General features: G+C 43.5%; 1 protein-coding gene across 1 annotated transcript in view; it reads right to left on the reverse strand.

Annotated features, from left to right (window-relative positions):
- Nucleotides 1-26,895, reverse strand: part of IGF2BP3 (insulin like growth factor 2 mRNA binding protein 3) — a 103,278-nt gene that overhangs the window by 10,173 nt on the left and 66,210 nt on the right. The window contains exons 6-10 of the mRNA XM_074195470.1: nucleotides 21,395-21,682; nucleotides 16,981-17,115; nucleotides 14,223-14,345; nucleotides 11,980-12,115; nucleotides 9,510-9,644 (exon numbers count right to left, since the gene is read on the reverse strand). Coding sequence (XP_074051571.1) covers nucleotides 9,510-9,644; nucleotides 11,980-12,115; nucleotides 14,223-14,345; nucleotides 16,981-17,115; nucleotides 21,395-21,682 — 817 coding nt within the window. The remainder of the gene's footprint in view (nucleotides 1-9,509; nucleotides 9,645-11,979; nucleotides 12,116-14,222; nucleotides 14,346-16,980; nucleotides 17,116-21,394; nucleotides 21,683-26,895) is intronic.

Here is a 26,895-nt window from a genome sequence, read left to right on the forward strand (position 1 = left end):
GATCATCAGAATGGCTAGACCAGCCTACATTCTACTCCTCCCCCAAAATCAACTTAGCAGAAGCAGTAAAAAACAAACTAAGCACCCATTCATAATTTGGTCTCCTTTGCAGAATGGAGCTTAGTCATCTCCTTTCCAGGAATCTCAGTAAGGATGATTTCCATCTGTTATTTCCTTTCTAGCCAGATGCCTCTTCTACATCTCACTTGTGGAGTTTCTAAGTTTGATGGTTAAGACAGCAACCTTTTTTGATTCAAATATGATTAATTTCACTTCCAACTCCCTGTTTAAATGTCCTTATTTTTAAGATTTCCATTTCAACAACTCCATTCAGAGTCATCTTACTTTTGTCAGTGAGTGATATTTTTAAATGCCATTTTCCTAAAAAAAAAAAAAAAAAGGTTTATTTTAAGGATTTTGATGTAAACCTAGATATATCAGGGCTCAATGGTGAAAAATTTCAAAGGAGACTCTAAATTTCCTACCTCTGTTTGTTTAAATAATTTTCATTAATGAGTCAACTTAGAACTTTAGGAACTACAGCTGAAGATTTATGTCTAGAGTGTCTGGCTGACAGTGTGGACCATTTGTGATTATCCATGGGTCTGTATATTCAAAGTTATAAGCACTGTTGCCAAGTGATTTGCTCTTCTCAGTAATAAAATAAGGATTATATGTGTGTGTACACACACACACACACACACACACACACACACACACACACACACAGAGCAACCTGAAAGGGGAGGGAATAGGAAGAGGGGAGGGAAGTATCATTCCCATGACTGTAGCAAAAAGCCCTGGAGCCTGAGCAGAGAACCAGCGGAAGAAGCAAAGTGTGCAGATTGAGGGGAGGCTTCTAAAATTGTCCGAGGATTTTCAAGCACATGTCACTGTATGTCTGAGACGTAGAATTCTTGATCTGTAGGACAAATCTAGAATGCAAGGGTTATTAGAAAGGGAAGGACTGTGCAGATGGAGCTAGCACGTATTCACGATGGCATAAGCAGGTAATTCCTGAAGGATTTCCAAATACTTTTTTCCTCCTCCAGCAGTGCACCTGCCTAAACCGTCCCCACTTGTGGACACTTCAAGGACAACCTCCTGGCTCTATCCCATCCATGCATCTGGCAGTCTTGCTGAAGCAGCCTGGAGAATGGCAGTCAAGATCCAGTCTTCAAGGGAGACAGCGACAGACCGGAGGAGAAAGAGCCATGAAGAGGGCCGCCCAAGGATGATGATGTGTGGGCCAGAAAGAAGGGCAAGCAGGCACCCGCGCCAAGAGCCCTGGGCAGAGAAAGGTGTGCAGAAACCCCAAAGAGACACCCACACACGTTTCACATAACAGAAAACAAAACGTTTGTCTGTGTCTCTCTCTGGGTCTCTGGCCATGGTTATTACTGGTCCTGAAAGCCTTTAGTGCTAATAAGCGCATTGTTAATAGGTTCATCAGAGCCCTGGTTCCCACTGGAGGCAGAGAGGAGGCAGCTGTAAGCGAAGCAAGCGAAGCAAGCGAAGCAAGCGAAGCAAGCGAAGACAGTTGGCTGGCAGAGACAACTGGTCCTGGCCCGTGGCAAGGGCTTCCGTACCTACCTGCCCATTCTCCTCAGGACAAGTTTCTGCCGATGTATCTTTGGTCCTTGGAGGTGGGGTGGGGAGAGGGAGGGAAGGAAGTGACACACACAGACACACACACACACACACACTCTTCCCACCTGGCTCACTCTCATTTTAAAAAATTTTTCTTTACTCAAAAGGCTCTTTTCAGCCTCCTGATTCCCAAATCTGGGAAGGGCACAGGTGTTTCCTAGGGAGGACCTACTGGCTCTGCCTTCTAACCCTCCTGGGGAGGAGAGAATGAGGGGCCAAAACCTTGAACAAAAGCCCAGGAAAAGAAGAGAACACTGACTACATCTTAGAAATCAAATGCTGCTACGGAAACCTTTGGCACCCAGGCGGGCACGGTGCCCGCTGTCTAGACACAATCAAAACACTTTCTTTGACTGCGCTGAGATTTCTAGGAAACTGTGCGCAGAGCATTTTCTTATCTCTACCTGGCAGAGAGCCTGAAACCTTTGATCATCAACGTGGACCTTGCCACAAGGCCAAAATGGAGAGAGTGGTAATTTTTCTTTTACAGGGTGTGCAAAGGAGTGGGTGGTTAAAGAACTTAATGGGGGGGTTGGGTACTCTCTGCTATAGAGGTGAATCTTCATCTCTAGTGTCTGATGCAGCTCAAGGCCAGGGCCCTGATGTTTTCTCTCTGATGGCAGAAATACCAGTTGGCAGGGACTCGGGTGAGCATTTCCTAAGCAGGGCATAGCCCTTGAAGCCCTGAACTCTGCCCTCTTTCCTCTCCCGCAAAAATCAATAAAGATGTCTGCCTGTGTGATCAGAGACCTCACAGCTTGTAACATTTTAGGGGCTCCCCCACGGAGATGGCTTGCTATGCTCTCACATCTAGCCACTGGATGGACTCAATGATTGATTGGCTCAGTTCATAAAATGTGTCATCCTCTTTCCTTTTGTAATATGGGAATCTACTGGGAAACCTCTCTGCTTAACTCCCTTCCTAGCACAAGAAAGTCACTAGACATAATGGCACATTTAAGAAAAATTTGTTGAATTACATTCGACTAAAGTAAGCCCTCTTCTATGAGGGTGCCTTAAGTCCACTGAAAAAAAGGACAGTTTAGAATATTCAAAGATCAGTTTTTCAGTCTAAATAATGTTCTCATTTGTATCTTGGACAAACTTTTTAAGTCCAAGTGAAAGGTAAAACCTAATCCTGGCAAAAATGCTGAATTGAGCTTACACCTTTACTTCACACCACTGCCAGCAGATCTGGATGCTGGTATCCTAACACATATGCTTTTTTTGGACCAAGCAATGTAAAAGGCTTTTTTTTTAAAAAGCATGTGTTTTAGAAACTCTTTTCTTAAGAAATGATTTCATACAATTTTAGAAAAAGTTGCTGGAGTTGGTAAACAAAGGCTAAAACTAATCCAAGAATAAAATAGATTTAAAAAAAAAAAAACCTGGTAGGGATCAGGCAAAGCCATCCCCAGTGACTAAGGAAAGCAAAAGCAAGGCTTCACCAGGCTGCCCAAGGGATCCCTAACACACAAAAGGGGATGGGTGCTTTCTCAACACATTCCAGGTTGTATTCTGGAAAATTCTCCCCAAGGGACTTGAATAGTGAAGATCTAACCAGCTTCCATCAGAACAAGAAATGATTGGAGTGTGGCATCAAACAACAGTCAACCTCAAATGTCACCAACAACAAACCCCGACTTTTTTCAAGTATTGAGAATGCTAACTTGTTAGGAAAATATGTTGATATGAAGACCTAAAATGCCAAAAGAAAGGCAAAAACTCTCATACCAAGACAGAGCAGGAAAATGAGGGCAAGGGAATGAGGCCATCCAGCTGTTTCTCTAGCACTGTTCAGAGGAAAAGGCTCCATACTGACATAACCATTCTGGTCCAGTTGACAACAGCCCAACTACCACGCTGGAGGAAAAGACCGCTTAAGTCATCCTACCCTCTCTGCTCCCCATCCATAATTTACCAGGTAACCTTCTCATCTAAATTCAATTGCTCTACTGGAAAGGACAAGCTCTGAGTAACTGGTCTGAATACATAGACAAATCCACTCTTAATCATAAATTATTAAAGTGACTTTATGGTGGAAACTGGACTCATGAGTTTGTTGACATCATGAGTCAAATCTCTTTGGAGGCTGATGGACAAGCCAGATCACCAATCACCCCTGCCTTGAAGAGCTAAGGGTTCCCAACCTTGGACCCTTGGTAAAAGTCCAAGTTCAAAAGCCTAAAGTAGGCCAGTTTCTGCACCTTTTTTTCCATGTATTCCAAGCAAGTCAATCCTGGGCTTATCCTAGAACCTTCCCTCCCTTACCACTACCTCAAGACATGCCACGCAGAAAGATTTTCCTAGTTGTGGGGCCACCGCCCTCACATTCTTGTCTAAGCACTTCATGAATGCCCTGTTTGTAGAAGTTCCCAAGAACCTCTCTGCAGATTTTATGGAGACCCTTTCAATAACAGGAACAGAAAAGGTTTTGATGGCAGGTCTGCCAGTGAGTAATTTCTATTCATCCATCATGAAAGATACAAGTATGAGCAAATACAGGGACTCTGCTTATTTATTCTGGTGGAGGAGGGCACCCAGCATTCTACACTGAAATGAAACCGTGCATGCCAACCAGTTCTAGCCTTTGGGCACCTGGCAAGTAGCCCACCTATCCCTTCCTCTTGAAAAGATACCCCCCTGATTTCAGAAGCAACCTGAAAATGAGTTTGAGACTGAGGGATTAGTTAACAGCTTTCTGTCTTACCAAAATCATGTTGAAGTTATTAAAAAGAAAGGAGCAGGAAAAGATAGAAAAAGAGGAATAATGATTCATTCTACCCAACCCAAAGCCAACAATAGAAAACCTTTCTCAAAAATAAAGCTACCCACTTAAAGCTGGCAAGCCTACTACAAAAGGGGAACGCTATCCACATAGTTACCAGCCTCTGAGTGGATTAAGGAAGAGAATGGGTTGCTTCCAGAGAGAAGGACATGAAGCTAAACTACCACCAACTTTGCCTTCACTAATTCTTGAAAACATCTCAGAATTCTATACCAATTCACAAATTCCATTTGGTCTCATAAAGAGCCTACTGAATAAAGAGGTGGTGATATAGCTGATTATAGGGAAGAGTCTCCCAACCTCATCATTTTCACCTTTCTCTATTCTTAAATGGGCAACTCCCCTTCTTCCACCCTACCCTTTCCTCTGGGCCAGCTTTCCAGGAATTTAGGAAAGGAGCTCTGAAAGAACAAGATTGTAGAGCAACACCAAAGGCTAGGTCTGCCAGACAGTGCCAGCAAGCTGCCAACATAGCACCAGTGGTTGGTGCCTAGGACTATGCCAACCTCCTTCCTTTTTAGTTCATAGCTGCCAGGCTCCTCTACCCCACCCTTACCCCCCATTGGAACATTTCTGGAAACAGCATTTCCTATCACTTTCAGATGGTAAATACTACCAGCTTAGAACTGATCAAGTCAGCCTCTAGGCAGTTCAAGACTACTTGCCACTTCACTAGGAAAACCCATCTGGCTGGTAGGAAGGAAGGTGGCAGGCCTTGAATCTCTGGGAGGGTATAATTGGGCAGAGAATCTATTATTGAGACAAGAATGCTGGATATATTTCCTGTTATCAAATCAGGGTGAGAGCAAATGCAAAGGAAGGCTCAAAGCTTTCCTTCCAACAGAATGACAACATCATGGCAACATGAGTAGCATACTGCATTTGGAGTCAGCCAAGCTGGGCATGAATTTCAACTCTGCTACTGGGGAACACTGTACAAGTCACTGCCTCTCAGCTGGCTTAGCAATAAGAATGAAGTTTTAATATAGATACACACAAATATGTATGTGAAAACAACTGACCTCTATGGTTCTCTAATATATCTATTATGTCTAATCAATTTTTAAATCTGTCTATTATCTTATAAAATAGAGAGAGAAGGTAGGAGAGGTACAAAATCTATAGCTTAAGTTGAATATAATTTGTAACAGCAAACATTTAATATCAAGGGTGCCCTGGGGAGTTCCAGGTTGAGAACATTGAGAATACAGGGAAGAAAAAAAGAATTGTGTCTAATGGAGTTGTCATTCTTTCCACTTGTTCTATCTTACAGGTGTTTGGGATTGGACTTTTAGTGTCTCTGAGGTGAGAAAGGGAAAAGGTCTGAAGCTATACTTGAGTAAGAAAGAAAAAAGGAGAAATGGCATGTGGGTCAGGGCTTTGGAAACTTTGACTTTTAAAAGTACAAATATTTACTAGCTTAACTAATATTTATACATGTCAATATTCTGATTCCCACTGGAAAGCTTACCGCTGAGAAAGACATGGCGGTAAAACTCCCATTATCTGCCTCTCCAGGCACAACTTCACCCAACTGCCAAAATATTTTTCTGAAGGCATAGATCTGACCATGTCACTCCTTTGTACAGTGGGCGCCTCCTTGTCTCTAGGATTAAGCCCGAAAACTCCTATGTGTCCCACCTCCCAAGTTTGTGGAATACTCTTTCTTAGTCTAGATCTCACCTAAAGAAAGTTATTTTCTAAAAAAGATTAAAATAATTTGCCTTAAATAGATTACTGGGCAGAGGAACAAACAGGATTAATATTAGCTTTGATGCTCTCCATCCCACACAGCTGATGCTATAGGTTGTGTCTCCCAAAGCTCACACAGAGAGAGAAATTTGGTCTGAGATTTGCCAGCAGACAAGGTCCAGCAGCAAACAAAAAAAAGTGAAAATTTCTCTAACTTTCTTATCCATAAGAAACAAAGAAAAGAGGCTGAGGGGGAGACAGTCTTAGATTTTCTCACTCCCAGGCCGAACTCAACTTTACAGAGAAGATTTTCTTTCTGCCAGATTCTATTTGGAGAGAAATCCCTCAGCCATTTGGACAAATGGCGCACTTCTTTCAAAGCAGTGAGAGGGGAAAGTCACTCCAAGCTATTAAAAAGCCTGAGGCTTACAGCATATTAGGTTTCCTTATTCTCCCTTCTTTAGGACCACTGATTTTTGCCATGCCTCTAGTTCTCTGAGAACACATGTGTGTCATATCTCAGCCATGGCAGTTGGATGACAAGGCATGCAGGCCACAGTTCAACAAAGAAATTAGCCCAAGAAAACAAGTTCCTTGGCTGAGAGCTAGGAAGATTAGAAAACTAAGCAGCCACTCCCATGTATTATTCTAATGTCTTATTAATTTGGGTCTTTGTTTAAAATCCTCAACAGCAAAAGCATAGCTTAACACAGAGAACCTTTAAGGTCCTTCAGTGGTGAGGTTTGGTCAACACCCCTCCCTTAGGCTTTCTCTGGTGGCCAGGTTCCAGTCACTCCCTTATTAGTTCATTTGTTGTTATATTCCTGAGCAACTGAATTTCAGTCATTTTCTCCCTGGAGCCAAAAGAGCCAATTTTTTTTTTTCACTTGAAGGCAGCCTAGTTACCCAGTTCTATATTATACTAGAAAGGAAATTAGAGACCACCTCATCAGAATTCCAACACTCTAAAGAAGAGGAAACCAAGGGTCAGAGGAAGAACATGACCAAGGTCACAGTGCCAGCTAGTAGCAGACCCAGCAGTTGAACCCAAGTCCTTCACTCCCCAATCCTGTTCTCTTCCTGGAGTGGCAGACCAGCCTCTCAGAATACTTCAATGCCAGGAAGAAATGAGGGGGGTGAGGTGAGGTTAGAGGACGTGAGGAATCAGATGGGCTTTTGGAGAATCTCCAGTTCTACAAGGTGAGCTTTTGTTTGTGGCCTTGCCAGTCTAACCAGGCTGCTGGAAGAAGAAACAATCAGCTCTCATCCCTGTCTCCTCCTCTTTAACTTAACTGCCTCTTTCACTTGAGTTTCATTTAAATTTTAAAATGCATTTTTCTTGTGTTCACATTCACAATAAACATCGGGAAGAGGAGTAGGGGACAGGAAGCCGCAAGCTCCATAAAGGAGAACAGTGCTGTTCTAGGCATGATGCAAGTCAAGACCTTAGAAGTCACTTTCCCTTCTCCACAATGTGATCAGGCATGAGGACGACTCTTAAAGAGCCTTTCCATTCTCAGAACTCTTGTGGTTAATGAAGATGCCAAGTAAAGAGAGCCGCTAATGTCCTCCTAGTAGTCCTGATCTCAAAAAAGAAAAGAATGCTGCCCGTCGTACATCTTCTAGTGCTAGCAAAGTTAAGAAAATGTAGGGGCAGCTAGGCAGTGAGGTGGTTAGGGCACTGGCCCTGGAGTCAAGAGGACCTGAATTCAAATCTGGCCTCAGACACTTAATAATTACCTAGCTGTGTGATCTTGGGCAAGTCACTTAACCCTATTGCCTTGCAAAAAAGAAAGAAAGAGAGAGAGAGAGAGAGAGAGAGAGAGAGAGAGAGAGAGAGAGAGAGAGAAAGAAAGAAAGAAAGAGAAAGTAATAGAGGAAAATCTTCATTTGTAAAATGATGGGTTGGTGGCAAAGGACAATTTTTCACCTAAAATTCCTTTAGAAATCTATTCCCAAATACATTAACAATATGACTCAATTTTTCTGGAAGGAAGTTCTCTAGCCATAACCCACTGAGATACACTCAAGATCTTAGGAGACACACATCCTCAATATTCCAATGCATTTGAATAAATGCTCCTGGCTTGTCTAGGGACCTTTCAGGTTAGCTTTACATATTTCATCTCATTGGATTCTTCCTAAGAGCCAAGCCTAGTCTCAGGTAGCTAAGACCCATCTTTGACAGATTCAAACCTGTGTGCCCCACCCCCTTCCCCCTCCTACCAACTTCCTCTACACACAGGCCTCTGATGGGAGCTCTGAAAATGTCCCTTTACTTTGATTGTTAGACGAAGCCTTTGCAAGTCCTTGGCATCCCTTACTGCAGAAAGAAGTCCCCAAACCTGCTCACTTATCAGTTAGCATTTTGTTCCCTGGGGAAAGGTGGCTTATTTCTTAGAAAGCAAACAAGGGGCAGATCTGAGTTTTCTAACATTATTCTCCTGGTCTAAGGGACAATGGGCAAGACAGAAAAGAGCTCACTTACATACATCCACACACATATGTGTATACATGTGAATTTAATGCAAAGCTCTGTAATGTTAATTGATCAACACAGAATTACATTTATTATCAGAGTCTCAGCTTCCTTTGGAAGATTATCATTGCTCTCTTAGGAGAGTAGATTTTTCTTTTCCTAAGGGACAAAAATGGGTTCCCAAAGCCCTTAAATTGATAACAAGGCTAAGAAGGCATGTGGGAGGTCTTTAAAATTGTTTATTTCATACAAAAGAAAAAGCGATGGAGGATGGAGAGGAAGATAAAAATGGGAAGTTACTTTTTTTAGGTGGGAGACAAAAATGATTTGGGAAATGGGCTCTTGGGGAGAATATGAAAGGAAATAATCACTCTCCCTCTTGCTCACTCCTGCACCAAATAAACTCCCCAAACACGATAGAGGCTGACAAATAGAATTAATACATGGCGTCAATTTGGACATCAAATTTCTAGGGTAATTTATTATTGTGAAGCATTCTGGCATTGGGAGGGAGTTGGGGAGAGCAGGTGGAGAACACATCAGTGGAGTCATTTAAGAAGTCAAGAATTGGAGTTGTCCAAACCCAAAATGGGGGTATCACTTAAAACTCCAAAAGTGACAGATTTCCAAATAGGCAGTCTGAGACCAGATGTCTCCCAGTAGCAAGGTCATCTTCAAGATGAGCCCAGGTCTAGGGTAGGGAGATTAAAGTTCAATAACTAAAATGGATACTGACTCCTTTGACAAGGCCCTGGGATTAAAGCTGGGAAAGACTAGCCTGGTCCCTCCTCCCCAGTCCTCCCCCAAGCAGTGGGTACAGGGAGGGAGGTCACCCAAAGCACTGTCAGTCCCTCCTAAGACTTCCTCACTTATCTCAGACAGCCCCAACCAAGAGCTTACCCCATATGGCAGGTAGTTAGTAGCGGCTGCAGCCGAAGGAACCCCCAAAGTGGAGGGTGAGGGTATCCCAGAAGTAGAGGCTGGGAACAGGCCCAGAGCATTCAGGTTTAATCCAGGAAGTAAGTGGGCTTGAAGCTGCAAGGGTAGGAAGGTTATGGATGTTATAACAAAGAGCTCCAGTGCCAAAGCTCCGTCACGAGACAATACTGACAACAGGACCCAGCTCTCTCACTCTCACGCTCTCACACTTTTTAAAATAATTATAGCAATTCTTTGGCATTCATATGTCCAAACATCACCTGAATAGCCCCTCAGACCAGCAGGGGAAGGGGGAGAAGGGGGGTTTGCACTTGCTTGTCTCCTGTAGGTGTCATTAATCTCTTTCACCTGCTCGTTCTCCCCGATATGGATGGGAGTGGTGCCCACGGGCAGCAGGGACCGTGGCCTCCACTTCTGGCACAGTACCCTGTGCCACCCGATCCACTGTTCTACCCACAGTGGGATCTCATTGAATACAGACCAAATCACTTATAAACTCTTGGTGCTGCCAATGGGTGATGCTCTTCCACTGAGGCCCAAACCAGATCTACGGAGCCAGGAAATGCAGGATGGCCAAGAAAGAATGAGACAGATTGAAGCCAGGCCTAATAAAGAGTTTCATGCATCTTAAGTCCTTTAGAAGAAAAGACCCCCATCCACCCACCCTCCCTAACTTTGATAATGCTATTCCCTTCCTCTCTCTTTTTTTGGGGGGTGGATGGGAGAGTGGGAAAGGACAGGGAAGGGAGAAAATTAGTCAGTTTTGGAAAAGGGCAAGGGTGGGAAGACAGGGGCAGGGTAAAGTTAAAAAAAGAGAAAGCCAAAAATAAAATTACCCTTTAGGGACAGTCTTATCTGTAAAAAACTTCCTGAGACTAGATTTGCTTTCAAGCTGCTTCCCTTGGGCAATTCCTGACAAATGGTGAATGGTGCTAAGATTGAAACCCTCTCCTATCTTACATCTTCATCACCTTTCTCCCTGGCTCTCTCTTTTCCCCCTTCCCACCAAGTTCAGGCTAACTCCTCCCCATCCAAGGTGCTACTTCCAAGAGCACTGTGTGCCCTAGCTCAGGGTAGGTGTTTCAAGTATGTGAATCTGATCCTCCATTGGAAAACTGAAGGAATATTCCTGGTCCAGACAAGAACTCAACAAACTCATCCCATAAATCGTTTTTTTTCAATTTTTGCAAGGCAATGGGGTTAAGTGGCTTGCCCAAGGCCACACAGCTAGGTCATTATTATGTGTCTGAGGCCGGATTTGAAATCAGGACTCCTGACTCTAGGGCTGGTGCCCTATCCACTGCACCACCTAGCCGCCCCTCTCATCCCATAAAATTAAAGGGCATCATCTTTTCAAGGAAATACCAATCTGGTCACAGTGAGAGTGATGGTATATACCTTCATACTCCTACATGGAAGAAGCCATCACAAAACCAGGATGATTTGAAGAAAGGGTGTCAGAGAATCTACATCAAGAGGTCACATGTCCTCTTTCCAAAACTGCTTTGCTATAGAACACGGAGAGCCAGCCATGAACAGCAAGGCAAAGCTTAAAAAGGCAAAAATTCAAAGTTCTAGTCTTGGAATTGTATGCTTTGGCTTTCCTTGGCCTTATGGTAAGGAGAGATCTCTTTAGCCCTGTCTCACAGGGTCGTTTTAATGATAAAGTGAGGTCCTAAAATATATGCAAAGATTTTGAAAAGAAGAAAAGATTAGAAGAAGCCACATTTTTAGGTTACGGGGCACAGCCACAGCCACGAGGGTAGTTTGAATAAAGCTGTGAAAAGAGAAATCAGAAGAGGTGCTAAAGAGGCTCCTTGATTCTTGAATTTGGTTCTAGATTTAATTCTTTTCTTCAGGAGGAAGTTTTAAAAGGCTAATCCCATTTCTTTTACTTGAACACTAATCCCAACAGGAAGCACCATTAATTAACTACAGCCCCTTCAGTTTTGAATTTTCTTGTTTCAAAATAACAGTCAAGACGAGGCTGCCATCAATTGGCCACTTTTCATTTAGAAATCTTCCTTCCAGAACTGAAGCCCTAAACCAGGAAGGTTTCTAACCTATCCTTTCTTATCCCTTCCTATTGGTCTGTTTGGGTCCTACCTGTGTTCCACTAGGGTCAGGCCGCCTTGCCAATAAGAAAACTCCTCCGTATTCCCAATTTGTAACTAATGCTGATAACGCTGACAGGGACTCCTTTTTCATCTACTCCAAAGTTTTCTTTTATACTGTCCAATCACTAACACATGCCCTTTCAACTCCAAACACCAAGCCCACATTGAACTGTTTCAGTCCTATAAATGAGGAATATAGTTCATCAAGTATTCAATTCCTAACTGACCACCCTCAGCAAAAGAATACAGCAAAGGAAAAAAGGCAAGGGAGAAAAAAAAAAAGTATTAATCACCTCCAGTATTTCAGAACTCACATTCATAGCACTGAGATCACTCTCATAAGACTCCCTTATTTTCTTCATGATCTCCTCCTCGGCCTTGCCACAAGTCTCAATGCTACCTTTAACAGTGATGGTACGCTCAGGGTTATACAGAGTCAATTCCTGCAATCTGTAGCATGGAGAAAAAAACACACAAAGGAAAAGAAAAAGAGAAAGAAAGAAAGAAAGAATTAGGAAAAGACAGTTAATTCCCATGTAGACACAAATGGTGTTTCAAACCCCACCGTGGTAGCTGGTAATAGCTAAAAGCGGGTGGTCAAACATAATAGGTATTAGCAAAGAAGCAAGAAGGAAAGAATGGTAAGATAAAGAAGAAGGCAAGAGAAGGCTTCTCTTCACAGCATCCTGAAGAAAACTGGTCTCTTAACTGCAGCTCAGTTTTAAAGCATACTTTAAATGGTGCTCAGAGATCAACCATTTAAGTTGGAGTCATGTCTACTTGTCATTTGAAAGTGAAATGCAAGGCAACAGGATTCTCGAGGTAAGAGTCTACACAGCCGAAAGGAGCATCAAGCAGGGCCCCGTTACACCTTTAGCTCCATTCTTACGCTCCGAAGAAAAGACTACAGCAATTCCAGACAGGACAGCACTTAATCTTTCAAATAACGTACAGTTCAGATGGAGACATCCGGTGTTTACATTTTTCCAGGGCAATGTTTGCGGGGCCATCCAACAAGGAAGAAGCACTCACCACTTTCAAAGACCGGAAGCTTAGTGGTAGCCAAATCTTCTATAACCTACCTTAACCAACAACTTCAAACAAGAAACCAAAATCATCAGCTTTAATAGCTCAGACATGGACTAGATCATTCAGACACCATTAAGATACAACATTAAAAGGGGTAAGGCAATTATGCTGGAAACTTGCAATTTTAACTAGGGTTCTGATGGAACATGATTTCCTCTTCCCACCCCCACCCTCCAACCCAACTTTCCTGAGACGGCCTAGGCCAGGAAACGAAAACTCCAACTCAAGTCACTTAGACATAAGTTAAAAACAAAGGCAAATAAATTACTATGGAAAATGGAGCTCAGATAACATACTATTTAAAGGTATTTACTAGTGGATAAAGCCCTGAATTAAGCTAAATAATTTCGATTTCTTTGATTTATTATTTAATATTCCTTAGCCTCACTAGAAAAGTTGACTATGATACAATTAGGAAAACCAACTTTGCCTTCTCCGAAGAGGCCATACTGTGCCGATTTTTGCCATCCTGCTATTTTACATTTTCATATGTTCTCTCACAGCTTCCTAGAATGTTCATTAAAGTAGAGAGGGCTGTCATCTCAAATTAGTTTCTCTTGAATTTTCATATCTATTTATTTTGGAGTGTCAGCCCAGGGTGGCAGATGGAATAGAAGACTTGGATATGGGAATCCATGAGTTCAAATCCTACATTTCCAATGCTTTACTGGCTGTGTGACTATAGACAAGTTGTTTAACTCTGAGTCTCTGTCAATTAATCTAAAGCAGAAAGGAGTTGTGATCCTGACAATTCTTATTGGGGAGGTGGGGGAAGAAGTGCAAAGGAATTGCATAACTATATTAGTTACTGATTATTTCCCTTTCCTTTTTCTTTACATCAAGGCAAAAATTTTTTATGTATGCCCACCCTCTTTAAATGTATGCCCACCCTGTTTCTTTAAAAAAGTTCTTGGTTTCCCATTCAACTTCTTTCAAGCAACAAAACAAGGGACAGAGAAGTCAATTTATTATCATACCATTCAGAGCTGGAAAGAGTTTCAGTGACCTGTGTATTTTAAAATCCTCTCATTTTACTATCGAAGAAACTGAAACCTAGAGAGAGGAGCTTACTTGCCCACAGTCACACAGGTGGTAACTTGTAGACAGGATTTGAATTTAGGTCCTCAGTCTCCAAATCCAGTCTTTTTTTTTTTCCTAATAGTGCAAGCCAAGTTGCCTTAGCAATCTTTTTTAACCAACATGGAAACTCAACATTGAATCCATCTTGCTCCTCCATTGGAAACAGATATGCCACTTCCAATGGGGGCTCCAAAAGGATAAATGCTTGTGGACAGAAGATAATTTGGAAGAATGAGAGGGAACATATTTAAATACATAGTCAGGACAAAGGACAGTAGCAACTCAAATTGAACCAGATTGGTTCTGCATAATTATGTTAATAGTGGCTTGGGCTCCCATAGAATTTCAAGATATCTGAGTCAAAATCTGAAGCTAGCACCATACTTACGGCGAGATGGTGATCTTTGTATCAGTATCCTGCTCGATTTTCTTCAGGTTCCTTCCTTCCTTCCCAATCAGTCGACCAACAAAGTTGTTATGAGCCAAAATCTTCAAAGGAATTTCGTCGGTGCTGCAAGACCGAAAAACATCAGAAATTCAAGGCAGGGGGGGAGGGGAAATTTTAATAAAAAGAGAATATCTACTCATTCAGCAAACATTTGACAGCCTACTATGAGCGAGGCATTGCACTAAGCGCGGTCCGAGATGAAATACCATGGAAGTGCCTGTTAGAAATAGAGGAATAATTTATAATTAGAGGTGATAGTACTGGACTAGGATTTAAGATTTGAGTTCTAGCCCCAGTTCTGTTGCCGAAGAGCTGAGTCCTGGGCAAATCCCTTCCCCTATCTGGGACTCATTTTCCTTATCTACAAAAACAACTGTAGGCTGGATAAGATGGTCTCTAAAGAATTTTTCCATTTCCAGCTTTCTGTTATAAAGACCAAAAACCATTTTAAAAAATCAGTGATATTAATGAACAAGTCCAACAACCTTGTTCTATGGAAATCTTTGACCCAACCTCCAAAAAAGCAGCTTCATATTGAAAAACCTTCCCTAAGAAAAGCTACCACTGTTTTCAGATGTCAAGCTGATGAATAACAACATGACATCCTCAAGAGAGACTCTCACTGGGAAAGGAGCTTTACATGGGATTTTTGATCATTCCACAAAATGCCATATATTAGCACATAAAATCCTTGATCCTGTCCCCACTTCCCTCATAGGGGAGTGAGAACACGACCGCCCCCCCCCCAGTTCCAAGCTACTAGTTCTACATAGCACAGGGGATAAAAGCAATAGATTGGGAGAGAAAAGAACAGAGAAACTGAAGCAATAAGTAGAGGACATTGAGTGTGTTCATCTTTCTTCCTACAATTCTGGCAATTCTAAGAGATTGACCCACAGTAAGCTATTTTCAGGACTAGCAACTTCTGCTTCCTCTTAGGGCTTCTCCTGGATCCTAGGAAATAAACTTAATTGCAGGACACTCTCTTAAGAGCATACCCTTCAAAGGAGATGGGAATGGAAAAAACAGGAAATAAAATTGGAGCAGGAACACTGAAGCTCCTGAAATCTCCAAATGAGCCATTTCATTCTTGTTTTCTTGGATGGTCAGCTGGCATCAAGGCCAAGGATTGAAAGGTAGAGAGATCTGAAAGGCCAGAAAGAAATAAACCTAGCCAGGTTGTAGAGACTCAGCTGAGTGTCTCCCCCCCTTTCCCTCTTCATTCCTCCTCAAATTATCTGTTAGAGATGGAGACAGCTGGATCATAAGGGTGCCCACTGCGCTTGGCAAGAGAGCATTCTGCTTCACACCTCTGCCTACCCCTCACACTAGGATGGGTCAAGCCAATTCATTTTTAGAGAAATCAAATTTGGATATAGCTGACAATCATGGAGGGAGGCAGAGTGGGGAAGGGAAGGAAAGATTTCATTCAGACTTCTTTTGACCACAGAGAAGATCTGGTCTCCAGGTTCAAGAAGGCCCACTTACGGTGCAGACAACCAAATCACGAGCCCCAGCTATGTAATCGAAGCATAGGTTAAAGCAGAATTAATAAGGTAGAATTAAGGAAGAATTAGTAAGCAAGTTAACAGTATGGTGGCCTTAAGCTCCCACTGATCCCTAATTTGTGGATCATGGAAAAGGGACTAACATTTTAGGACTAACTTCCTTTAAAAGGAGAAATCAGAGTGACTCTCTGCACAGATATCCTGCAAGGGAGAAGAGACACCCTCTCTTTTGCCTCAGTCATCAAGGAACAAAAGGACAGACACAGGAATTAGGGACATCTCTTTAGCTAGAGCTGGGTCATCAGGTCCCCATCAAGGCCAGCCATGGCAACCTTTCCAGTGCCAACCAGACAACTGAAAAACCCACCCAGTTCCCACAAAAACCTCTTAAGGCTTATCCACACCCAGAATATTGATTGCCAAGGTCTAAAATTCAAGAGACATAAAACACCACTGCCCTGAAATGAACAGGGACTTTTCTTCCAAGTTGCTCTAAACACACCTCACACCATTTCCTCCCTGCCCTTCTCAGAGGGGCTTCCATTACAAGTCCATGATGGATGGCCCAGAGGCATTTGGTGAATGACTAAATCCTAAAGCCTTTCCAAGATCTGAGGAAAGAGACCCTGAGAGGTAGGTTCTTATTGATATATGATCCTCAGCCCCATTTTACAGGGAAGGAAATAGGCTCAGAGAATAGACTTGCTCATGATTATACAGGGACTATGTGTCAGAGGCAAGATTGGAATCCAGCTTCCTGACCCCAAGTCTAGTGTTCTAGTCACTAGGAAGACTGCATACCCTTTAATCTTGGTGAGGTTGAGCGAAATCAGCCTCTGCAAATATGTAGCAGCAAAGTGCACAGATCACACCCCAAAAGGTGACGGATGTACAAGAAGATAGAGCAAACATCCAACACACACTTCAATGGGGTTAGAGGGGGACCAAGAGCCACTGTGCCCCTTCCAAGGACATTAATTGGAAAGCACTATGCTCAGGCCAGCAGACCTAAGTTTCCTAACCAAGTAACAGAACTTCCAGAAAAACAGCTAAAACGTTGGTGGCACACATGGAAATAGTACCCTTCATTCCTGGGCCCTCCAGCATCGTTCTATTTAAATACACCCAAAAGAATTCACCATGACCACTAAACTGGGAACCCTCCTCCCAAGGCAATGCCTTTTACTCACAATTTCGTATCCTGGGCTTCCTTCTGCATGATCTCCATGATAATCTTGCAAGCGGTTGAACAGCCTTCAGGGGATGCATGGATGGTAATCGGCTTCTCAGATGCCCCTGCATTTTCTTTGCGATGAATATCAATTCTTTCAGGGGGAATGGGAAAAAGAAGAGGGGAGAAGGTTAGCCTCCTAAGAGCTCCTCTTCTTGGGCTGGTCTAGCCTCACAAACCACCCCACCAATTTCTGAGTCAAACCAAGTGGGGGCAAAGAGTGGGGCAAGTCACCGCACCCCCCAAAGTGTCAACTCTTGATTATCCCCATGGGGCAGTTCTCCATTTCGGGTGACCTCTTCATGTGAATCTGAATCCCAGCAGAATTTCCGTCGACAATCTAAAATGTTTCTGGGCCATCTTTCAGTGCTGCCCAAGTGGACGGTAGATGCTCAAGGATTGTAAATTTATTGTCATCATCATTTCAGCAAAATGCCAGTGAAAAAGTAGTCTGCTCCCCAGAAGTCTTACAGAGTCAACAAAGGCAGACAAGAAGGAATTGTGCATTAAAGGATCATGGCTTTAGAACTAGAAGGAACCTCTGAGGCCATCTAGTCCAGCTCCCACATTCTTACGAGATGAAGAGACTGAGACCAGAGCAGTGAAGTTGACTTGCTTAAGGTCATACAGGTAGGAAGTTGCAGAATCAGGATTTGAACCCAGATCCCTGTCTCCAAATACAGTGTTCTTTCCACTGTCCCACGGTGATCGTGCCACTGCTCTCCCCCTTTCAGGGCAGATGATCAAGAGTTGACCATGCATTTAGTGTGAATATCTCTCAGGTTATCGTCAAGATTACCCAATTCCAAGCACGCACACACACAGAAATGTTAAGGGGTTTGTGGTCTCCGGAGCAGAAAGGACCGCTACTCAGGAGTAACACTCAGGAGGAAAGGCACAAATACCGTCCTTGGGTACAAGACAAGGGCTTACAAACTTCTTCTGAGTATCACAAGCCCCTCCCCTCCCCACCTGGTCTTTCCGGTGACCCCACCCGTCATGCCACACCCATGTCTTTACCTTGACCACATCTCTGAGAGAGTCCTTCCCACCACCACCACCACAGACAACAGCTCTCTAGGGCGTTAGGCACAGGCAGCAGCTACCATCCAAGCAGTCCCTGAAAAGCCTGGGGGGGGCATGAAAGGAGGGTGCCCCTGCCCTCAAAGGGGCATGGCAAGGGAGTTTTGGAAGGGATGGGGAGTGGCTGAAGGATAAAGGCACTGTCTCTGCAAAATTCTCGTTGGGATTGTGAAATGTCTATCGCCATCTGGGTCACACACCAGCTCTGATTTCTAGAAGCATCTGATTACTGATAAAGAGCTGGAAAAGACCTCAGAGATTGTCTCTAATCACCTTCTTTTACAGATGAGGAAACTGAGGTCTAGAGAGATTGACTTGCCCAGTATCACATAGGTAAACAAATAGAGCTGGGATACCAATTCAGGAAGTCAAACTCCAAATCCAGTCCTCCTGCTGTATCACATTCCCTCAAGTTTCCTCCTTTGCCCCACTTGGTCCTCCCTTCAGTAAAAGGGGGTGGGGGAGAGCTCAGTCAAGCCTGGGCTCCCACACTGCTCTTCTTTAACCATCTACTTAGAGGTTTCCTTGATGAGGAAACAACGTCAGAGCATCAGACTCCCATCTCATACAGTGGGACAGCCCCAGAGGAGGTGGCTAGGTTTGTAAACAGACTCTCTTCCACCTCACAATATTGGAGCTGGTACAGGTACAATTGGAACTAGGGCTGAGAAACCGACAGACCAGCCATGGGCTCCATTTTATCCCCAAATGCATTACAACAATTAGGGGGGAAGCCAACTGCCCTCACCTGCCCTTCTTCTCTCAGACTGGCAACATTCGGGCAGGCTTTTCTAAGGCCAACTTGGGTCCTAGTAATAGTTGTAGGCCATGCCCTTTTGGGGAAAATGGAATGATGCCTTGGAGGCAGTCCACACCTGCACCCTGTTTCCCTGCCAAAAAACCCAGAAGCCACCAGGGTCATCTCGGCAATAGCACAGCAGCAAATGCAAACCACAGCTCTGTCACTGGTATTCTCTCATTGAACAGAATAGTCAACTGGGGCTACACAGAAATAAAAAGAATCTTGCCTACAACAGGGCAAACCACTGGGAAGGAAGAAGCCCTGGATAGGGTCCAGTAGGATCCCTATTCCCATGGCTTCCATTATTCTCCAGAGTTACATTTTTCCAAATGCCCCTTATCTGAAAAGAGATGCCGACAGCCTTCTTTTCCCCTGTCTATCCCCATCAGTTTTACTCCATTAGCAATTAAACATTAGATCACTTGGGGGAGGAGGGAACATTGCATTGCTGATTAGGGCTGCCCTCTGAGGCTACTTCAGAAAGTGTGCCCATCAAATAATGATTAGTTTCTGTAGCCAAAGGTAATTAAATCCATTGGCAAGGATCAGCAGAGCATTCAATGGAACAAGCCCACCACCTCCTCGTGGGTTCTATCACCCAGCTTCCTGCCCCCTATGGCATATATGGCCAACAAATTTATGCTTCAGAATTAAAAACAGAATTCACAGCTATACCTCACCGGGTAAGTCAATGGGTGACCTTACAAGAAACACTCGAATTTGGCACCTGGTAAAGAAGGGGAAACCAGCTAGAAAGTGACTGTGGTGAGTTAAGAAATGCAGCGAGCTCTGAAAAATAAAGCTGGATGGGGGTGGGGAGTAGGGAGAGGAAGAGATAACACATGGGTCAAGAAGTGGGACCCAAGGAGAAGCATTAGGCCTTAGCTAAGCTCTTGGGTTACAGGATCCTGTCCTTCCCAGACCATGCCTGCTTTCTATCAGATTTTGGCCATCAGATGGTTCCAGTGCTACTTGAGTCTGCACACAGGCAAAGCATTCTCACCTTCTGCAAAAAAACATTTCAAGACGAGGGTCCTCCTTCTACCACCCACCTCCCACCAACTGACTTGTCACCCCACCCATCCCTCCTGGCCCCTCCTCTTCTGAACAAGGATGGCAGATTCGCATTGGCCAGTGCAGCTTCACTTAGGTCCATAAGCCAGGACATTAATTGCATGTCTAGCGCCTCCCTCTGATGAAGAGGACCATGGAAACTGTGGGAAGATGGCCACCCGATACCAGAAGGCTGTGGAAGACGGAAGCCCATTCCGCTACCAAGGACAGCTACTTCTAGACTACCCTTTACCAGAAGGAGCTGGAAGCATCCAGTCAGCAAGGAGCTTGGGAGCTGGCAGGGGAGGGAGAAGGAGGGCACTTTAAGCTTTCCTTTTGTAACAAGATGCCTGGGATGAGCCCCGATGAGCTCACCGAAAAATCTGCTCACTTTCTCAATATAAAACAGAAGATTTCATGAACTTGAACATTTGGGTGTTACTTCCTGCCACCCCAGCACCTTTGGTTCTAGTGCCTGTGGCTGGAAAGCACATTGTTCCCTCCCCCATCCCCCAGTCCCCACCCTCTGAGCTTTCAGAATTAATAAGCAAGTCCTAGGTAGGTACCCCCGTGAAAATATTCTGGGGGGGTGGGGAACAGACTTCTCAAATCGTTTCCCCATCCCCTTTCTTCCCCAGGACTTTACATCTCTTATATATACCAAATAATAGTTTTCTATGAAGCCATGTTATAGAGAATTGATCAAATGATTTAAGATAAGTAAAGGGGAGTTGAACTATATCGTATATAATTCTATTTTCCCATCTTGAACACATTTCACTTCTTCCCCTTCCCATGGCTTCAAAATTCCTAAGCATTTTACATACGTCTAATAGTCCACTAGCTACTGATATCTAAGTAGCAAATGGAAAGGCTATTCTTGATGGTTTCCTCTTTGGATAAATTTGAGCCATTGGACTAAGTCCAGGTCATCCACAAAGGGCACAGTCGGCCTAAAAAAGGTAATTCTAGACCCGCTGGAGGCCATGAATGAAGCTGAGATGTAGGTGGCAGATTGGCCCAGGAAGGTGCTACAAGACAGAAAAGATCCAGACCAGGTCACCCTTGGAAACCACAAGGGAAGGAAGGTCAGAAAATGCTGTGGAGGGTGCCTGGCTGACGGCTGGAATCTTTTGTAGCTGCTTTACTGGTAGGCTGGGATCCAAGAGATAAGAGAGGAAGTTTGTTGGCAAGATAAGTTTTTGGTGTTCTTTTCAATTCCAAGGGGAAGGACAAGTCTTCTGCAGTTTCCTCTAAGATCAAGACTGGAGTCTAAGGACTCCATAAAGTCAACTAGAGACACAAGAGACCATGCTCAGAAAGAGACAGAAAGTGCCGGGGACACTCCCTCCACTTCCACCCCAACCCCACTGACATGATTTGATGGAACACACAAGAAAATTCCTGCAATGTCCCTGCCACATAGGCCACTTACTTAGACTGTGTCTGCTTGGTGATGTTTCGAATGGTGGCACCTTCTTTCCCAATAATTGCTCCAACAAACTGAGTGGGAACCAGCATACGAAGAGGAATATCATTCTGGTGGTTCTGTCCTGCAGCTCCTCCCGGAGATCCCTGTCTCTGGGGTCCCCTGTGACCGTAACCACGGCGGGTCGGCACAACTGGAGAGTGCGGCATGGGCAGGTCGGCCAACTCATCCGGGATGTAGGCAACTTTCAGGGTGTAGCCCTCCAGCTGAAAACCATTCAGCTTCTCAATGGCACTGAGACACCAACAGATAGACACAAGGAGGGGGAAAAAAGAACCAACCTTAAGTTTCATGGTCACAAGGACCAAAAAACTTAAGGCTTTTGTTGCAAAATGTTACAGAAGAGACATGCAAAGAATCTCCAAACTTGAAGCTTTGTTTTGTATTCATTTTAACAGGAACACATAATGGGAAGAGAGAGAACCAACACCTCACAAGAACCACACAGACTTGCTCAACTCTTAAGTGCTCCAATCAGTAGGGCCTGGAGTCCCTTCCTCTACCAAAGCAGTTGACAGACTCTCTAATCTTTAGAAAAATGACATCATCAATCACTCAGGAGTGATCTTGGGAGAGGACAGGAAACAGAATCCCTCTGTGAACTGTGTAAGAAAACTCTTGCTAGCTCCCTTTGTGTTTTATTGGTCTAGAATGAGAGAGTCCAGTTAGAAAAATAACAGGGATAAGCAGGACACAACATACTATCAAATTAACTCTGTAATCCATGATATAAAAATAATATGCTCATTAAGGGGGATTAGTTCCTGTCCTGGGGTGTATATTTGATTTAAACTGAGATCATTTGTTTCTTTGTTAATGAAGGATACATGGTTTCTTGTATATACTCAATTTGAGTGCCCAAGTTGCCCAACCCATCTTAAGGTGCTAGAACCCAAAGTCAACCCACCAGGGGAAGAATTTACTGTACAAGGTCAAAGATCTCCCAGAGACCAGGTGCTTGAGGCACCATAGGAGAAATTCTTTACTTGTTAATAGTAAAGTGCATTAAATAAAAAGACTGAGTCTAATTCAACAGCAATGACTGAGGAGAAGGCAGAAAATTCTGTCAGAAATGAGTGGGCATTGGTGGTCTTTAGAGGAGACCTATTAGTTATTCTGCTCCTTCCCATTCCCCTGGCTTCTCTTCTACCCTAAAACCTTCACCTATTTGATAGAACTTCAACATCTTAAGAGGAATTCAAGAAAACCTTTGGCAGGTAGGGACAAAGGCAGGGAGAATGAAGCACTTGAAATATTCCTCATACCACATGCTAAACACACTCACAAAAAAAAGCAAACATGAAACCCCTTATCAACTCTGCCCCAAACATTACAACTTGGCCCCAACAGTGAATCCAAACAAAACATTAAACAACACCCATGCATATACATCCCCCACAGTTCATTTTCTTCTGTTACACCATTAGAACAAAGAGATAAGGATAGGGACCAGAGTTGTGATTTCCCAAGAATAGAGAAATGCCAGGTGAGGAAACACCCTCTGCCAATGCAAGTCACCACCTGCTCTGCACATTTAATCCTGATCTGATCCAGAGCATATTGCCTGGAGCATGAGGAGATGAAGCCAGGATGAAGCCAGGATGAGCCAGAGGCAGGGTTTGAACCCAGAGGTTTGTGTCACCCATGCCAACTCTCTATTCACCACAGGATGCTGCCTTTCTCTAGAACCAGACTGATGCAATGAACTCCCAACAAAACAATGCAATCCCATCCTACACCGAGACGCCGATGTCTTCCCAACGAGGATCCGAGGAGCTCCAGGGGTTCAGGTCTTCCCGCTGATGCACTCTGCCGAGCTGGGCCTTAGAATTACACCAGAAGGCCCAACGGGGCAAAGTAGAGCAGAGGTAAGAAGGGTACAGTTCCATTTCTCCAGGAGCAAAGCTGACCGTGGCTAAGTAGGGTGCTGGACTTACTAACCCTAGATGGCTAAATAGTTCATTTAAAATAAAAGGTTAAAAGGTTGACGGAGGGAGGGGAGAGATAGGAAGTGTCATCAGTGATTGTTAGACCTTACTGGGCAGGCATCAAAAACATGCATCTCAGAAAGCCAAGTCTCGGAAAGCAAGCAAAGATGACATGCACATCCAGAAGAGCAGGGCCTTAAAATCGCCTCCTCCTTCTGCCTTCATCACCCACTTATGGGACTCTAGTTGGTCCTCCTTCCAACTCAACTAAATGCTCTTGTGGGAAATGCCATAGCTCAGGTAAGGTGGAAGGGCACCTCTGAATGAACACAAGAGCTGGCAAACAAACAGCATCACTAAATACTGGACAAGTGAGCCAGAAGGGAGAGGGGATGGAGTTTCTGACCAATCAACCATCAGCCCTCAAAGTAACATTTTGCTTTCCTTGGGAAGAGAGACAAGGGCCAGGAGCTTTTATCAATGCCCTACCCTGTCCTCCTCCTCCTCCTCCCCCAACTCTCAAGTTGGGTTCTATTTGCTTCACCAGCCCGTAGTCGTCCTCTGAGGGCCAGTCGATTCCCAGCACGATGAATATGCCCAAAATTACATATATGTGTGCGTGTGTGTGTGCGTGCGGAAGCCTGCAAACACACATACACACACATAAAGATAAATATGGCTTAGATCAATCTCTGTAGGAAAAACGAGGCCTTTCGGTCAGGCTAGATGAAGGAGAAAGCAGATTTATCGCAAAATCACAGGATCCCTGAAAAGGGACCAAAGCAGCCATATGTTCCAACCTGAGCCCCAACAAGCAGAGTCTCCAGAATATCTCCTTCAGAGCTAGGTGAAGTAGATCACAGAGAGACAATCTAAGCAAGGCACTGGAACACCAAGAAAATTCAATCTCCACTTGTTCCATTTTATGGGTCATTTTCAAACCTTATTGTGTGCCTGCTTTAAAAAGATTTCTCTTTCTGAGAGTGGAATTTTATAAATATATATATATATATATATATATATATAATGTATGAATATATATATATGTTTATATATACATCTATATAAATATGTATGTGACATCACTTCTGGAAAGATCTGATCCAAAGCAAAAATTTGTTTTGCTCCCAGGAGCAATAAACTCCAGGGATAAGACATTGCTTCTCTCCCTCCCCCTCTCTTCATCCCCCCAGGCATCTCCTGAAAATGCTCATAATGCAGCTAGGTTAGAAGAAGCCTCTAATACCGGGGAAGGATCTGAGCAAGCATAGGCAATCAATGTACTATCTTTGTATTCAATGCAGACTGATGGGAAACAGGGCCATTTCTCCATAATTCCACAGTGGCCCAAAAGGGAGCATGCATGGGGCCAACTATAGCTGACAACCTAATTCTGCAGGATACCAGAGTCAAAGACTGAGGCTCAGTTTCTGAAGATAAAGAAAACAAATAGCTGAAACTCAAGCTCAACAAGGCTGATATTGGGTTAGGATATTTATGCCCAAAGAATGTTAGTAGTCAGCTCTTGAGGAAAATCATGTGACTTTTCCAAGCAAATCAAGTCTGGCAGGACATGGACACATATATGAAGTACTATGCCATTGGGAGTTAGCCTTCTGTTGGTCAACAGAGCCATCACTGAAATGGTGCTTCTGGGCAGCTAGGTAGCACAGGGAATAGAGCACCAGCCCTGGAGCCAGGAGGATCTGAGTTCAAATCTGCCTCAGATAGTTAATAATTAGCTGTTTGACCTTGGGCAAGTCACTTAAGCCCATTGCCTTGCAAAAAAACAACAAAAAAGAAATGGCGCTTCCCATTTACCGTCTCATTTGACCTTCCCACCAGCTGACCAAGAGGCAAGGATGGTTATCCACATGGGAGATTCTGAGTGATTTGACTTCACCACTTAGAGGAAGGAAAATTATCAATTGTGCTCTTCTTTCAATGTTCTGATGAAAGGTGGAATTATTAAAAAATATACCACCTTTCAGAGCAGATAGGGGCTCATCTAGTTAAGTCTTTTCAGTAAGGAAAATGGGTATCAGATGAAATGACTTAGTTTAGGTCCCACAGAACAGAGTGAAAAGTTGGATGACCTGAAAGATGTTACAAGATTATGCTAAACTCCTATTTAGACAGTGCTCAAAGTTTTACCAAATCACTTTGCATTCATTTTATGAATATTTTAAATGGAGTTGGGTAGGACATTTCTAGATCCTTCCATTTCATATGCTAAGAGCAACCAGTCCAACACAATGTGTGAGCTGGAACCCAACCAAGCAGTACAAAGGACAATATCTTTCTCTTCAAGATGCCATTGTCTACTCATGTATAGAGTGATATGTCATCTATTTTTACATTAGTGAAAAACAGGCAGAGAATTCAATAGCAATGTCTCATCTAAGCAAACTTCTATGTTACTGGGACCTGTGTCAGCCTCCTTCGTCAGCCCTTGCTTGGGGGCTCTTACTGCCTTTTTGGGGGGTTTGTTTTCTTTTTTCAGGCCTCAGGAATCCCTTACACGGTTTCTACTGAATTTTATCTTACTTTATCAGAATTAATTTTTGAAATTATAAAAAAACTTTCTTGCATTTCAGCATCAATCATATAACTCATGAAGACATTATCAATTCCTTCATTTAAGTTATTGATAAAAATTCTAATTAATATGGAGAATACCTCAAGAGTGTCATCTGGGCCTTGTGGTTGATGCCATTTCATTGAGGACCTCTCTTTCGGTATGAGCCTGGAGCCAACTGTTCACCTCCCTAATAGAGGACAGTTAGCTCCAGACGCTTTGAGTCACTGGTGGGAGTATTAGGCAGAAACCTTTCTGAAACGAAGTCCTATCAACCATCTCCTTCCTGTCTGGGTAGCCTGATATCACTCCAGATGGAAACTAGTGGAGCATCATTTGTCCTCCACTGAGAGATGTGGGATATCGTCTTTTCTCCTGGGTATTCAGGCAATTGTGTTATGGGTCTTCAAATACTTCTATATAGTGAAATGAAAGTAAATGCTGTGGGGCTTTCTCCCCAGCCTCCTTTATTGAAGAGGGGGACAGCATCTTTCTTTTTCTCGTCACCAGATAATGTCAGAAAAATGGCCTCTGGACCTAAGATAGAGGTCATCAATTCTTCAGTATGGGAAAATACTTGACTCTTTCCTTCTTATAAACATGGCTTCCCAATCACAGGATCATAGATTTAGAACTGAGAGTACCTTTAAAAGGCAGCTAAACTAGTTAAATTCCCTCCCTCCATAAATAAGGAACCTAAGGTCCAGAGAGGCCAAGGCAGTGAAGGGATGGGATTTGTACCTGACCCCTGAATTACCTCCCACTGGGGCATGCTGATTCTACCAAATAATCAACATTTTAAAACATCTTTATGTCCACGATACACAAGGCACTGGAGATGTAGCAAGAAAGTGTCCCTGAAGAAACTTACAATCAATATATTGAAGGAAATGATGTATACTTAGGAATAAACATAAATGATACCAAATAATCTGGGAGAA

Source organism: Macrotis lagotis, chromosome 7, assembly GCF_037893015.1.
Source record: "Macrotis lagotis isolate mMagLag1 chromosome 7, bilby.v1.9.chrom.fasta, whole genome shotgun sequence".
NCBI classification, from domain to species: domain Eukaryota; kingdom Metazoa; phylum Chordata; class Mammalia; order Peramelemorphia; family Peramelidae; genus Macrotis; species Macrotis lagotis.